The sequence below is a fragment of the Archocentrus centrarchus genome, chromosome 16 (genome assembly GCF_007364275.1).
Source record: "Archocentrus centrarchus isolate MPI-CPG fArcCen1 chromosome 16, fArcCen1, whole genome shotgun sequence".
NCBI lineage: Eukaryota > Metazoa > Chordata > Actinopteri > Cichliformes > Cichlidae > Archocentrus > Archocentrus centrarchus.
This window is the reverse complement of record NC_044361.1, coordinates 3415566-3432278: the sequence shown is the minus strand read 5'-3', so window position 1 is coordinate 3432278 and position 16713 is coordinate 3415566. Positions and strand designations below refer to the sequence as shown.

Here is a 16713-nt window from a genome sequence, read left to right as displayed (position 1 = left end):
TCAAAAGGTGCACCTAAAGCCTCCCAGGCCACCTGTCAAGCAGATGAAATTTGGTTTCAGATGCCAGTGCTACGGTGAGCAGCCTGGACTTTATTCCTGGCCAGATGGACAGAATAACTTGCAAACAGAAGATCTTTTTTTTTTTTTTTATAAAGTCCCCTTATTATCAGTCCAGCAGCATTCAGCCTTGTGTCTTTCTATCTGTACCTTATTGACAATAAATCAATTTCCTCCTCTTTTTGTTTTTATTGAAACTGATAACAAAAGTACATTTTTATCATACTTTTCAAAAAAAACTGCAAAATTTAGAAAAAGTTTTCATCACTGGTGCAAAAACTACTGCTGTGACTCATTAAAATATGCAGTAAAACTTTAGCAAAGGAAACATGTGGACACACTTCCTCTTGTGGCTGGCCTTGTTGCATATGTATGTAGTTTTGCTTTCAGAATGCAGAATTTGGATAGGAGAATGTTTTAATGACTCTTCCAACCTGCTGTTACTTACCTCACCTGCACTTATGATGAATGTGATAGCTGTTATTTGAATGAGCTTGTAATGACAACAGAGGGACAGTTCACAGCTGTGAACTGGGTGCTAAAGCTTTGGATCCTTCCTCATCTCAAATTATTAAAGCAGAGCTCCAAATATTTGTGGTCCTCAGTGTTGTTATTGAGTGGAGTTTAACTTGGGGCATTGGAAGATGGGGGGGGATTATAAGATTCATACAAGCCATGGAGGTATATGAGGCAGTCAATTTTTACACTAAGTGGTTTTCACTGCATTTGTTTGCTAATTTTTATTCAAAAGCATGCACGCACTGAGCTCTTGGAACATGACAAATCAGCTTTAATGTTTTTTGTTTTTATTTCTCTCCCACATTGTATCCGTTGCATAAAATACTCAGGATTTTGTAGAAACTTTAGATTCATTGGCTGTCCTTTTTGTTCCCTTTGACATTAATAAATTCCTTCAGCATCACACAGCATGCAGGAAAAATAAGATCAATGTGAAACATGGCACAGCTGCATTAACTTTATTACACACATAAAAGCTATATGGTTACACTGTATTATTTTTGTCGGGTTAAATGTAACAAACTGTGCATGTGTGAAGTACTCACACCCACATCACTTCTGCTCGTGTGCAGTCTGATAATTTGTGCTGTTCTTGGTTGATTGTGTTGGTGATTATTGAAACGAAGACCGTTTCTAAGAACAGGTGCATTCCTGTTAAATCACCCAAAGTATTCACTCATCTGCCTTCATGTGCATATAAACTTGAGTAACATCCCATTCTTAATTCAGAGGGTTTAATATGATGTCAGCCCACCCTTTACAGCTATAACAGCTTCAACTCTTCTGGGAAGGCTTTCCACAGGTTTGAGTGTTTATGGGAATTTCTGACCGTTCTTCCAGAAGCACATCTGTGAGGTCAGACACTGATGTTGGAGAGAAGGCCTGGCTCACAGTCTCCGCTCTAATCCATCCCAAAGGTGTTGCATCAGGCTGAGGTCAGGACTCTGTGCAGGCCAGTCAAGTTCTTCCACACCAAACTGGCTCATCCATGTCTTTATGGAGCTGCTTTGTGCACTGGTGTGCAGTCATGTTGGAGCAGGAAGGGGCCATCCCCAAACTGTTCCCACAGAGTTGGGAGCATCAAATTGTCCCAAATGTCTTGGTCTGCTGAAGCATTAAGAGTTCCTTTGACTGGAACTAAGGGGCCGAGCCCAACTCCTGAAAAACACCCCCACACAGAACAATGCAGTCAGACAAGTACCCTGGCAACCACCAAACCCAGACTCCTCCATCAGATTGGCAGATGGAGAAGTGTGATTCATCCCTCCAGAGAGCGTGCTTTACACCACTGCATCCAACGCTTTGCATCATTCTTGGTGATGTAAGGCTTGGATGCAGCTGCTCGGCCATGGAAACCCATTCCATGAAGCTCTCTACACACTGTTCTTGAGCTGATCTGAAGGCCACGTGAAGTTTGGAGGTCTGTAATGACTGACTGCAGAAAGTTGGTGACCTCTGTACACTATGACCCTCAGCATCCACTGACCCCACTCTGATCCCTTACAGAAATTGCTTTGTTACTGCAGCAACACTAATATAAGGACACAATATAAATACTATATAAATTCTATATACTTTATACACAATATAAATACTATTTGACTAAGAATATTACATACACAATTTAAGAGGTATTATTAGGAGGTTTAAGCATATGATTATTAAGACTGTTCCCATCATTTGGTGAAATACAGTTTTTACCAGCTAAGTGAGCTTTCTACAGCAGTGACTGCTTTGGAGACTGCAGTGGGAACTTGTGCCTAGCTGTGCGTTTACTTGCAAAGGCAGCAGGAGTGATCTCCTCTCTGGCCTCAACCCAAAAGCTTCCCAGAGGAGACAAGACACCGAACAAGTTGAACTACAAGTCGACTGCAGACTCAGGTGCTGTGGCTTTTGTAGTGCCTGAACCTCCAAGTGATAGTGTGAGTGATTTTAGAATGACCTGACTTAACTGAAGTGGGGGTCAAAGGTAATGGAGTTGTTTCAGAGGTCAGGCTTTACTCAGCAAGGTGTGGATGTAAAGATGCTGATCCAGGCTCAGGGGCAACAGAGTGAAAGGAGGTCAGTGTGTGTGTGTGTGTGTGTGTGTGTGTGTGTGTGTGTGTGTGTGTGTGTGTGTGTGTGTGTGTGTGTGTGTGTGTGTGTGTGTGTGTCCAGGTATTACTCATGTTGTGGGGACCTAAGTCTGTTTACAGTCACATGTGGGGACTAAAATCAAGTTCCTGTTACGTAAATCATTCGATTTTCAGGAGAGATGTGTTAGTGTTTGGTAAGGCTAAGTGCGGATTATGCAAGTAATAGTTCTGGTTAAGGTTAAAGTTGGGCTTCATCAAATTAATGCAAGTCCATGGAGACACGACTGTGTGCATGTGTATGGATGGAATCGCGGTGTATTTACTGTAGTTATTGCCAAAGTGCTGCCAGAACTCTAGCTCTGACTGGATTAAGCAGACTTTTATTTTCTAATCTTATTAGCTTTAAGAAAACGCACTGCTCTGTTCTGGTCCAGCAGACTGGGTGGCACGATCACCCTTCAACTGTCCCCTCCAGTTGAGCCAAGTTTAAAATCCCATGATTAAAGTCTAACAATCCATTTGGCCACGACCTTTGGCGGCATTGGTCTGGATGTTCCTTGGCTTTCTTAAGCAATGCTAAGATTGTGCTCATGCCAGCATTTGCATTTCATCAAAAACCAAATAACTTCTATAACAAATTTCTCCCTTCCACACAACCTTTGCTTTAGGTTCACTGGCGCAATGTGAAGGTCCTGGGGGAATGGAAGGCAGGAGACCACACTACCATGAGGCATATGAGGGGGAGTCCATATAGTTTTTCCGTAAGCTAATCTGAAGGCAGCATGAAGGTTGGAGGTCTGTAGTGACTGACTCTGCAGAAAGTTGGTGACCTCTGTGCACTATGAACTGCAGCATCCGCTGACCTCGCGCTGTCATTGTAGCTGAGTTGCTGTCGTTCCCAATCACTTCCACTTTGTTATAATACCACTAACAGATGATGTGGAAGTTTCACACGAGGCACCAGGATAGGCCAGTCAAATTTCATAGGTTGGTGGTGGTGGTGGTGACTGTCCTTTTAGCCTCTGCCCATAAGATTACAAACCTGCGTAATGTTTTGTTGCCCTAAACCTATGAATATATTGCTCCAACTGGGCTCAGGTTTCTTACCAGCATTTGAAGCAACATCATCACACCACCACAGCTCTCTGCCTGTTATTTTCCAGTCGTGGCCTGAGTTGTTAGCCTAAACTTTAGTTTAGCTTTGAAACTGAGACATTGTTGGACCTATTGAGAAAATCTGACAGAATGAAGAATTACTAACAGCATAGAGATCCTGGAGAACTCTGCACTCAGTGGTCAGGTGTTGTACTCAGCAGCTTAGGATGTCAGTGTGAAGCACGGAGGGAACAGCAAGACTTTTCCCAGGTTAGAAAAAGTGAGAAAACTACTCCACTTGACAGCATTGATTTGTGAGGAGTGACTGGCCTGTGTGGGATTCCTCTTGAATCGTGGGAAGTGTGTTCTCAGCGAGCCCATCATCACCACATGTTTCTCGCTGAAAATAAAAGCAGTGTGGAGGAGCTCACATTAGAAACAGGAAGCGTTTAGGCAGCCGGTGAAACACATTTTAACAGTTCGTTCACTTCATTGATTTTCTTAATCAGAGGCTAAACTGATTTACAGACCAGTGCAGTTACATAAGCCTTAAAAAAAATGTATTCAAGGCACCGAAAAGACCATCTCTGAGCAAAGAAATCTTTTGAAAATGCTGTAATACACAAAGCCAGGACTGTAGAAAAATTTCATCACATTTGACTGAAACCTGACCTCTGTGTAGTGGTGAAAACAAAGGAAATCAGAGCCCAGAAATGCAGAAAGATCCAAGAAAGCGCCACCCTGCTGATGGTGTCAAGACTCTGTGGGCTGTGGGAAAACAGATTGAAATAATGAAGCTTGCTGCCAGGCCCTACATCTCCTTTAGTAGATTTGATTTTTATTTTACTTGACTATAATAGAGCATACAGTTGGGTCTTTGAATGTGGACCCTGTTTTCATTCCACTTGGCTTAAAAATCAATAAATGCATTTAGATTAGTTTGTAAAATATTGGTTAATATTTTACAGCTGGGTCTTTTTCTGCTTCCAGCATTTAAATAAATCTGAAACATTAGACAGAAAATAAAAACTATGCTTTTGGAACTAGGACAAATATAGCTTTACACTAGATAAAGAAAACAAGGGGTTCAACAACCGGGACCGTGGATGCTTTTCTCTAAAGCAGTCATTTCCAACCTGTGAGACTGAGCTCCTGCTGGTGGGAGGCAGAAAGAACAAAGGTTTTATTTCAAAGGAAATTTCTTGTGAATCTTTTCTGGTGAATGTTTTTTCCTCATGAAATAATTAGTAAGAGACGACGCGCGCTCCAATAATTTATTGAAAATCCATGAAAAGCGGCACAGCAGTGTTTCTGGCTTTTCTTCTGCTGTGTGCAGCTAACTTGCAGGTCACGGTGATCATCCATTTAAGTTTACAGATCACAAACCCACCAGTTCTTCTCCCCTTTCAGGTTATATTGAAGAGGCGTGCATCATCCCCTGTCCTTCAGACTGCAAACTCAGCGAATGGTCCAACTGGTCGCGCTGCAGCAAGTCCTGTGGGAGCGGAGTCAAAGTTCGCTCCAAATGGCTTCGAGAGAAGCCTTACAACGGAGGGCGGCCGTGTCCTAAACTGGACCACATCAACCAGGTACTGACAGCGAAACTCATCGATGCTCCGAGAATCTGATTTGCTGGCTGAGCTCTTTTCTTCTTTAATATTTATGAGCTACAATATATCTGTAGTTATTACAAGTATTCTGCACATTATACATATCTAGTACTAGAGAGAGAAAGAAAGAAATTAATTATTAATGACAATAAACTTGAGTCTGCAGCGCTTTCTCTTACCTTCCGCTCATTATTGCTGCAGTCGTGTTTTTCTGAGCAGCGACACTGCAAAAAGCAACGGGTGCTATAAATGGATCCCCTCCACAGAATTAATGCCCCCACATGTGCCAATTGATTCCTTAAGGTTCTGTGATTTGCAAAAATGAAATGCTTTCCAGGCCTAAGAGTATCAGCGGATGCAGATTAAGGTTGTGTCGAAGTACGCCTGGCAGTGTGTGCGAATTTGCTAAGTTCACACAGGTATTTGCGCCACGGGCTTTTCTGATTATGTCCTCTTGAAAGTTGTATTAATCATAGGTTCTGCACTGTATGAACAGTTGGCATGTGCTCATTAATCCATCTGTCTCCTTTTAATCCAACCCAATCCTCGCTGGATATGACTCATTGCTACAGGCCCAGGTAAGAGCTGTTTTCCTCAGGTATTTGTAATGTAATCACAGATGTTAAGTGTCATCAATGTCAGTGGGTCACTGACAGATAAATGCACAGTCACAATGTCATCATTGTAAGCAAACAAGGTCCTATAGGAGACTGGAGTTTTATTTATGCAGACGTTTCTCCGTGGCAAAGCTTCTCTGGGGGCAGAAATAATCTCGTTGGCTGAGTTAAACCTCAGAAAGCTGAGCCAAAGAATCACTGCGTATTAGGCAAACCTTAACTGACAAACTTGCATGGCTAAGATGAAATATTTATAAAAATATATATATATATTTGTAGAGGCCACTTTTTTCTTTTTTGACCATGAGGATCAAATTTATTAGTTAAGCAAGCCTCCGAGATTTCTCCTGCAGCAAAAAAGTTTAGAAAAGAATCTGCAGTCTGCTACATTTGCTTTGCTGCTCTGTCAACTTAAAGTGTGTGTTATTTTCTTCAGGTGTATGAGGTGGTGCCATGTCAGAGTGACTGCAAACAGTACGTGTGGGTGGCCGAGCCGTGGAGTGTGTGGAAAGTCAGCAACGTGGATTTGAAAGAAAACTGTGGAGAGGGAGTCCAGACCAGAAGAGTCAGGTATTTGTCAGCTTGCCTCCTGCTTTTATTTGTTTTGCAGTATTTGTACATATAACAGGTACACAGGTACCATCAGCAGCAGCCGACAGTAACTGAGGGCTCCGCTGTTTTTGCTGCACAGCAAATATCGCATGGGAGTCTCTATTTAAGCTGCACTGTGGGGCCTACAGCTTTTGTGCATTTGCAAGCCGCTTTGCAGCCCACAAACTCCCCAGTGCCTCCTTTTCATAGTAAATCTGACTTATTCAGTGTTTTATATGATGCCATATAACACACTGCTCTGTTCTGTACGCGGGGTCTTGCTGCTTATGGAAAGCCCAATGTCTGGAAAACCTTATCCTTTCCATGGATGTGTACGGAATTATGGCGCAGAGGCCCAGACCACCATAACGCAAAATAAAAAATTTTAGTTATTGAAATAATCTTATTTTCACTATAGCGATTCTCTCTGAATTATATTTTGTCTTTTAGAAAAGAAATAATAAAACTCTCCTGTAGTTGCAAAATGTGTTAATTTGATGCTTCTCTTCTCTATATGACTGTAGACTGAGTATGAGTTTTTGTTTTTTTTTTACACTTTATAGACTATTGACATATTTAATTATTCAATAATTTGTGTTCCTGCCCCACACATTTGTATTCAAATTTCCTGTTTTAGGAAAAACAGAATCTGGTGCTGAGCAGTCTCAGATGGTTCAGCTGATCTGCTGCAAATAGACTGAATTACCTGTTTGTGTGCATTCAAACACACAAACACAGGAGTAGCTCTGGTTGCCAAGATATCACCATGTACAGCCCTCGTAATAACTGACTTGGCATCTTTGCATGATTGTTGATGGTCCATTAGGCTCCTGGAGTGTCTAATGTACAAAATGAGTAAAAATGCTTACGACCTCTGATGGGTTGTTGCTCTTTTGAACAGGTGAAAATATCTCTGACGCTGGCCTGCTGAGGTGTAAAGAGTTGTAATGTTAAAAGATTCTGAAAGCCCAGATCTGATTTAAAAGGAACACCCAAATTGCATCATCTTAATAATTCTGTGTGCTGGATTTGTTTCTGTTTGCTTAAAACATAAAATAAAAGTTCAAAAAAGGTGAAACTAGATTTTAAAGAACTGACCTCCCTGACTCTGGGGGATACATCCCGCTGTGTGAGAAGCACAGAGGTTGTCAGATACTTCATGTACCTGCCAGCTCCCTGTCCAGTTAAAACACACTGTCTGACTATTTATTTCTTTGGACCACAACGGCAGAATTACTAAAATAAGGTCAAACTCTGAGTGTTTCTTGCCCAATCCCACAGGTGCATGCTCAACACAATCGATGGTCCATCTGAGCCTGTAGAGGACTACCTATGCGACCCGGAGGAGATGCCCTTGGGGGCCAGGGAGAGCCGGCTGCCCTGCCCTGAGGACTGTGTCCTCAGCGACTGGGGCTCCTGGAGCAGCTGCACCCTGGTGAGAGTTGAACTTATATCAGAAAGCATCAGCTCAGCTGTCTGCCACGGAGCAGATATGGCAACATCAGATGCCTCTGAAGCACACCGAAACGTTTTTCTTGTCAGGAATATTTTCTCCGAGGTTCAGGAATTCAAAGCGTGGCCGCACTGTATCATTGTGAGCAGTGTGTGAATCTCTGTCAACAGGTTATTTCTCGTCCACCAAAGAGGAATAAAAGAGATATATGAACTGGGAAGCTGGAGAAAAATGGCTTATAATATCACCTATATCACACTGTAGGCGCTGTGCATTCTGCAGGGAAGGAATATGATTATGAAAAGACTCAGGAGCAGGTAGTGCCACACACACACACACACTGCATATACTTCAGCTGCAAACATAAAAGCTGGGGCCAAAAATGTTACAGCTAATTTGTGAACATGATTTGGCAGACAACCAAAAACAGTCTTACAAAAGAATTTGATTTATTAATGGATAAGATACTAAAGTCTACCATGAATTTAGTTCATTAAAAATTCATTTCACCGTAAGCTTCTCTAAGTATAACTGATATTGGTCTACAGCTGAGACAGCTTCCCTTTCAATGATGACTTCAGATTTGTAATAAAGGCAGCACACACCTACAGGCTACAGCACGCACGCGATGCACGTTCCTCTCTTTGCGAAAACTTCCAAAGGTGTCAGAACATCCTGTTCAACTCCTCCGCCCGACGCCTCCGTTTGATGGTAAAAAGCTGCTTTAACTGCTCTGGTTTTACCTGCTGTTCTCACAGCAGCACCCTGGCCATTGTTAATCACACCCCATTCTCTCCCAAAGTGCTTGACGCACCATCTTCCCACAATTCCAATCTCGACATGGAGTCTGCAGTGGCACCAGCAGGGCCTCTCGCATGTTTTATTCATCGTGCCAGCAATGGAGTTATTCAAAAGGCTGTCATTTTCTCCCCCCAACTCTCTTCTCTGCGAGCAATGACCGTGTAGAGTCTGGTGATTTACCATTCCAGCAGAATATCGGTTTCAGCCCCTCCTGTCATATCCGGCTGGATAAAAAAACCTCAAATTCCAGGATCTGGGAAATTTCTTCATTTTAAGACATTCCTCCAGGAATAAGCAAGATTAATTGTCCCAATAATTTCAGAAATAATTCTTTAACAGCTAAATTTACCCAGTTTGTGCCTTCAATGATCAAAAAACATGAACACCATTGCTGCAGGAGCACCATGACTTTGTTCCAGGTCAAGGATGTGCCTCAACTCACTTCTTATCACTTGCTACAATATGGACTGTTCAATCATTTATGCATTCTAATGGCTTGGGTTTTTAATGGGAAGTCTCTGTTCCAGCCCTGTACCAGGAGTAACTATCGCATGCGGACAGCGTACACCATTCGCCCCCCCAGCGTGGGAAGAGAGTGTCCAGATAAAAGCGAAAAGGAGCCCTGCAGCCTTAACCTCAACTGTTTCAACTACTTCTACAACATCACAGGTAAAAGAAAATGTATACAGTTGCAGGGGACCTGAGCCAGGGGCACTGGATTCAGTCCAGATGCCGTTTACAGCCTAAGCTAACTGCTTATCCACACTCAGTGGTAGGTTGTCAACAAATGAGTTGAAATGGCACACTGAAGGTCTCTAAAAATGGTGTGCTGGTTAATAATAAAGAAATAGCCACCAGTCAGTAATGCACAGTAACTGTCCTTTCTCAGAAAGATGGTGAAGGAAGAAAGAAACAGACATATTATAGCAGCCCGAGAGGGGCAGTCTCCTACAGTGTTGTGGCAGAGAACGCAAAGACTCCTGGGATTGTTAATGTTCTGCTGTTGTTATTGCAGTCAGGCTGTGTTTAGTCCCTGATTGTTGTGATTGTTTGATGTGTATTTATGGCTCACAACAGCATGATGCTCCACACACTGCCTTGGAGAAGGTCCTGGCTCACCTGAGCCTTCCAGGCTATAAAACCTAGCCCAGATGAACTGCTAAGGGCTCTCTTTTCCATCCCACCTGGGAATCGACCATCTGCATAGCTTGTTCCTGGGCGTGTTCGGGATTCGGACCCGAGTCTCTCCTACCTGAAGCTGCCACGACCAAGCTGCTGTGGCAGTGATACATCTGACCAGTGTTAATGTTCAGTTAATGTGTAAATGTTAAACAAAGACACACTGATGTAACTGCATGGTGGCACAGTGACGCAGGAGCTCCTAAAAATAGCTGAGATGTCTCACCAAAGTGGTATTAATCATAAGTCCTTGGAAAGCCAACAAAAGTATTCTGGCCATTTTAGGTTTGCCTGCTTTATTTCCATAAATGCCTTTGAGTGGACGAGGATGATTAGCAGGGATACTGTTGCCCCTTGGCAGCGTGTAGGCTAGTTTCACTCCTCTCTGTATTGTCATGTGACGGTCATGTGTCTCCTGAAAATGGCAGCAGTGCTGCTGGTGTGATTTTTGGGCTGCTGTCATTGGTGTGTGAGGCTGAACCAAATCAGTGATCTGAAAATCAGTGCCTTAAATGTAAGCTAAAAAAAAAAATGCATTGTGAAGCACAGCATCCATTTCAGACTCGCTTTGTTTTAACAGCAGGATGAGTGATCAATTAACAGTTCATCTATTTATTTTTTGCCATTATCCTTATCACTTAGTAGGATAATTGCAGATCATGCAAGGTCTTATCAGAACCTTGTATAATGGTTATGCAACATTAATGGGCCTGTTTTGAGTCCAGCTCACAGCTGGTTTTTGTAAAGCTCATCTCTAAAAGCAGGCCATTTTTTTTCTTTGTTGTTTATCTTTTCACGGCGAGGTTGAATGAGCACAGATTATGTTTGTCTTCTCTGCAGCTACAACGATTAAAGCCTGGAAGAGTACAAGTAAAGCAATTGGCTGTCAGCCACTGTGGTTAAATGCCTTGCTCAGTGGCACCTCCGTGGTGGCTGCTTAGAACAGAAAACATTTTCGATTAACTATAATCAGAAAGATTTTCAAAGTAGATTTGAACCGACAGCCTCCCCCTCTAACCCTCAGGACAGATCCACCTCACACGTCATTGAGGTTATGATTTAATGTTTCATTTTGGAACCTGTAAGAAACAATTTCAACAGGAGTGAGTAAAAGGAGAGTTTGGCACTCACTCAAGCAGCCCAACCTCCTCTCCCTCCCTCTTCTTTGGAAGAGGTGACATATTATCCCAACCGCTGAGTTTACAGTGGCATGCAGGTATCCTGTGTACATAATACATGAGCAGAAATTATTATTGGGTATTCTTTTTCTATTGTTGATGCAGAGATCATCCAAGCTGCTCCTTCCTGCAGTGTTTCTCTCCTTTGCTTGCTGTCTTTTTCTCTGTCTCTTACTGTCACTCTTTCTTGTTGCGATCTCCCTATTTCCAGTCCCCAGAGTGCCACAAAGCTCCTCAGCAGAAGAAGACACAATTTTTCCTGAGTTGAGCTTGCAAACGAGCTCACTGCAGCTAAAAACAGCCGCTCATGGCATGGCACTCTTCATGAGTGATACCTCAGCCTCCCTGTTGTTGCACCTTTTTTTTTTTTTTTTAAACAGCACTGTGGTTGTTTAAAGGCAGTGGCACCCCGAGTCTGGAATAAAATGCTGCCTTTTCCCTTCACAGAAATTGTTTTCTCAGGGTGCCGAGTTCAGCTTCTGAGACTGAATTTTTCTGTTCCATGTTTATTGGGCTAAATTTGTACCGAAGCAGCTTTTAGATTCTGCTCATTTTTCAAAGGAGGAAACTCAAATCACACCAAATGGCCACACAGTGCAATGCAGTTAGACAATGATTTATTGGCTTTAAGTGAGCTATTAGAACCCTTAGATGACCTCTTTGCACATACCTGTTATCAAAAGTTATCTTAAACAGCCAGAAGCTATAAAGAGTCCGACTCCAGAAATACAACAAAACCACACAGATTATTTTTAAGGGGTGGCAGAAGGAGAAGCAGTATGTAATGTAACAAAGGTAATTGGCTGGAGTCAAACAGTGTGGCGAGTATAAGGCATGTGCACTGTTCTGCTGAGTCATCTGGCAGCCTAAAATGGTTCATTTATATGCTTGGCATGTGTATCCTAAAAGGTCTATCTGGTTTCTGCTCTCTGATGGCTGGGAAATTTGAGTGTGTGTCAGCAACCAGTAATTAACTTGATCGTGTTGCACTGTGTCAATGAATCATATCAAAAAATTCTGCCAGTTAATCGAGGTTTTATATAAAAACACTTGTTCTTGTCCTTCCTGGGAGACACTGTGGATCAGCACACTGTAAAAAAAAAAAAAAGCTTAAGGTAAGCAACTTTCAGAGTAAAATAAGACAACATTGTGCGACAATGCATTTTTGTGTTTTCCCCCCTTAAAACGCTGAGACACACCACAGTCGTTTCTCACTGTTTGGGATTTATTCTCTCTGATGTGTAAAGACTTTGTGACAGCTGAAGCATTTGAACAGCGTCTCCTTGTGTTTTGTCCCCTCCACATCATCTCACTTGAACTGAAAATACATCCAAGTACAGAGGCAGAACACTTGTGAAAGGCTGGTTTCTTGTGACTTCAATGCATCCTCCTCTTCTTTTCCCTTCCTGCTCTCATCTAAATCATGACACCCTCTCACCTGCCTTCCAGCTCTGCTCGCACTCAGGGTGGTAAAATCAACAGCTGCAACCTGCTGAACACTGGTAAATATTTGATATGTGGTGAAGTTATGTGCTCTCAAAGCCGGCAGATAACAGTCATGTTATAAGGGTCATTTTAAACACATTTCACTTGATGCTGGGATTAACTTGTACATGACTGCTTATCTGCAAACACTGCTATATGAAAAGCTAAATTAATGTTAATCAAGTAAGTGCCATTTATAGCCACAAACCCACAGATCCTTATCACCCAACTTAACAATTCCTCTCAGTTATTTGGAGCATTTATTTTGCTTTCCAGCTTCCAACTGTGTTGGTTCACTCTCAGAGCTCTCATCGAGGTTTTATTTGACTGAGACTGAGCAGCTGGTTTTGGTGCACAAAGTTAGCACCTAGCAGGCAAATGTAATGGAGCATTTAGTAACTAAACAGCCAGAATTTCCTTCAGGATTGTTTTGGAACGTAAACTCGAAATAAAAAGGTGTGTGAAAATTGCTGTCAGCGTGTCCGTAACCTTTTTCTGCTGCCTCCAAGTGGCCAAAATTACAAATTCAGGACTTTTCTTACATTAAAATTACATTAAAATTAAAAGCAGAATTATTTAAGTTGTTGTGGTAGAACATAATAAAAGAAATCAGTGTTAGAAAGAAATCGCACAATTGAATAAAGCGACTTTGACACATTTGAGTTAAATAACACAAATCATATCTGGTCAGAGTGATAACACTTTAGACCTCATTTACATCAGACTTTACTTGCTGTGGGAGACTTTTCTCTGACTGTCAGCACTGCTAGTTTTTCCTTGAGTTGCATTGATAAAATTCAGGGTAATTTTGCAGTGCTGACTGTGTTAGATTGTTCACAGCTGTTAATTTTGAGTTATTTGCAGAAAAAAAAGCTAAAATTAGCTATTTAAAATAAAGCAGATGCAAAGTCTTTGCATATTTATTCAACTTATTATTATCTGGTCTTTTTTGTTTTCTCTGTGAGAGCTGGTGTTGCTCAGAAAACTTGACATTTTGTATTTGTTGAGTGCAGCAAAGAAAAAGGAACAAGGCGAGATTGCTTCTCTGTGCAACTTTTCCCATTATTTTCCCCGGATACTTGTACTGTGTAAAAACAAATCCAGGTGGTTAAAAAACAAACAAAAAAAAAACTTTGTGCTGGGCATCACTACAAAGTACAATCTAAAGTTCCCGCACTGCTGCACACAAGAAATGTGCCCGGAGTCAGAATTGAAAATGAAGATGCACAAACAAACATCAGGACCTGTATTAGAATCATTTTTATGACCAGGTGTATATTTGCACTTTCACCACTGTCCTTAGTGCATCGCGTTGAATACTGAAAAGATCTCATTCAGCAGACCCAGGGTTACCAGAAGCTTCATGTTCAGTCACTGGCTATGACTGGCTATGGCTATGCCATCGAAGGCCTTCAGATCAGTATTACAGTATTCTGTAGCACTTTTTCCAAACATCCAGTGTTGCACAAATTTTTCTTCCTGTATTAGACCGTCATTGCCGAGTTTCACTCCTAACACCCTGAACCGTCTGGAGGAGACTCTTTGGAATCAGCTTCTTGAACTGAACCAACATGGCAGCTCACAGCTTGTTTTGGCTTTTGGCTCCTCCCCATCTGCCTTTCTTAGCAGATTTGGCTTCTGGATTTCAAGTTGAAGGTCCTCATTTTGACAAAGCTGCGTGCAGGTGGTATTTATATAACAGGACTTCCACTGGGATAACAAACACAGCCTGGGAAGAGGCGTGTCACTGGCTATAAGGTGACTACTTCCAAAGGGGATAACGGCAAAATGTTCTTTGTGTGCAGTGGGTAAAAGTCACAGAATCACCAATGCTGTGTTCTAAGGGACTGTCTGTGCTGTTCATGCATACATGGCGGGCTGCACTGGTAACTGTAACTACTACAGTATTGCTAAAAAAAAAAGTGTGAATATGTTTGGTCTCTCTTCAGACTGGAGTACTTGTCAGCTGAGTCCGAATGCTGTCTGTGGAAGCGGCATCAAGACCCGGATGCTCGACTGTGTTCGCAGCGATGGCAAATCGGTGGATATAAAATTCTGTGAAGAGGTGAGTGTCTCCTCTTGTACCTTTCCCTTTTTGTTTCTTGGATAAATCCAATTTTACTTTCTTTGACACACTAATTTTTCTTAATGACATAATCACATAACTCGTTACAATATATTATCACACCCTTCCAGTACTATTGAGCCCACAGCTACATGAAATATTCAGGAGTATTCCCATGCAGAGATTGTTGTCGTTGCTTCTGGCTGGGCGTTTTATTCATTCATAATGTGTCAGCTCCTTGTAATTGTAGCCGGCGGGCAGTGGCAGAGCCTTGCTCAGAGCTATTTAACCCTTGGCCCACTTCATCATCTGGCTCATTCACAAAAACGCACTGTGTCAGGATGGCTTTCACAGCAGCCTTTATATTCCGATTCGGCTGGCCGGAAGCTGCCCAGCAGCCTGGCCTATGCCAGAAAAAAGGCTTCTGGGAGTTGCGGTACTGAGAGGTCAAGTTGCTGTCTGGCCGTAACAGCTTGAGTTTGTGGAGTAATGACTGTCGGTGTTTGTTTGTAACGTGAATTTAATGATATGCCGCTTCAAACACATGCTACAGATGAATTTGGAGAAGAAGTGGCAGATGAACATCTCCTGCGTGGTCGAGTGTCCTGTCAACTGTCAGATGTCGGAGTGGTCAGCCTGGTCAGAGTGTTCACAGACCTGCGGTCTAGAAGGTAAAAATTTAAGACGCACTTTTATCCCGAGCAGTTTCCAGAGTGATCAGACACCGGGGGGGGGGGGGGATAAAATCCGTGACCTTTCACAAACAGGACAACTTTCCAAAACACTGCACCTCCTTTTCATCATTAATTACACATAATCTTACAGATTTACTTCCACCGCTCTTTTCAGGTACAGTGATGAGGAAACACTGGGGCACAGGCAAATGCCAACATAAGCACACGAGATAAATAAGATTAGGCAAAAATGATAAAGCACATATACATTAAAGATGGTCTATAAATGTTTTAAAATGTGTTATAAAAGGGGATGCCAGATTGTAAAGCTTCAGTCATAATAGCAAATGGGAAAACAAATTCTTGACTTTGCAGCAGACAAATAAAGCTAACACAGGTGAGAGCAGGTGGCCTGTGTACCATGTACTCCATTTGCTGTGTGTCACTCACTCTCTCCCTCTCCCCACTTTTCTGTCTGCTCTACACTTTCCTATAAAATGAGGGAAAAAAAGGCCATTTCCAGCCGCGTTACATTCCTGCTGTGACAACATAGCTATTATTGTTTTACCTCCTGAGTCTCTCTGTACTGTAGCAAAAACTACCAAAAAGGCAGTTTAGCACTTTGGTAGGTATACTCTGTCCCTCTGTCTATGCAAGATGCAGTCTTAACAGACTTTACAGGTGTGTATTTGAGATTAAAATGAGACCAAGTTTGCTGATTGGCATGGTAGGAAAAGTCATTGCATGCACAGCTGGTGTGACCCCATATGGAGAGTATCTTCTGTCTCATTCCCTGAACCTGATTCTATTTTCTTCCTGTTAAATGGAAATTTATTTCTGGCAGCTTTTACCAAGTGCTCCGACAGTGTTGCTCATATAGTATTGTTAGATTTCTTTTTATAATACTGTAAGGTCTTCACCTTGCAATCTAAAGTGCTCTGACAAGAATTATGTAGTGATTTGGCACCATATAATCAGACTGAATTGATACTGAATAACCCTCAGTGGCCAGTGCTTAATACATGTGGCCAAAGATGTAAATGTGTGTGATGCAAGTAAAACACGTAGGAGAGTTTTTTGTTCTTCTTGGAGAGTTTGAAATAGTCTCTATTTATCCTAGAGTGGGCCTTGGTACAACCCTGCCATTCATGGACCATCTGAAACAAGCAGTTTAAGCCCCTCCTCTCTTTATACTAGCTTTCTTCTGAGTGGCTGCCCCTTACAAACAGAAGAGATGAAATGTTTGAGATGATATGGATATACACTGTATTGCCAGAAGTATTCACTCATCTGCTTTCACAAACTTGAGTAACA

General features: G+C 42.1%; 1 protein-coding gene across 2 annotated transcripts in view; it reads left to right on the top strand.

The window, feature by feature from the left end:
• Positions 1 to 16713, top strand: part of thsd7ab (thrombospondin, type I, domain containing 7Ab) — a 195901-nt gene that overhangs the window by 143902 nt on the left and 35286 nt on the right. For both annotated transcript variants that reach the window (XM_030750731.1, XM_030750730.1), the window contains 7 exons: positions 5157 to 5335; positions 5929 to 5934; positions 6410 to 6543; positions 7846 to 7999; positions 9346 to 9487; positions 14610 to 14725; positions 15279 to 15396. In XM_030750731.1, coding sequence (XP_030606591.1) covers positions 5157 to 5335; positions 5929 to 5934; positions 6410 to 6543; positions 7846 to 7999; positions 9346 to 9487; positions 14610 to 14725; positions 15279 to 15396 — 849 coding nt within the window. The remainder of the gene's footprint in view (positions 1 to 5156; positions 5336 to 5928; positions 5935 to 6409; positions 6544 to 7845; positions 8000 to 9345; positions 9488 to 14609; positions 14726 to 15278; positions 15397 to 16713) is intronic.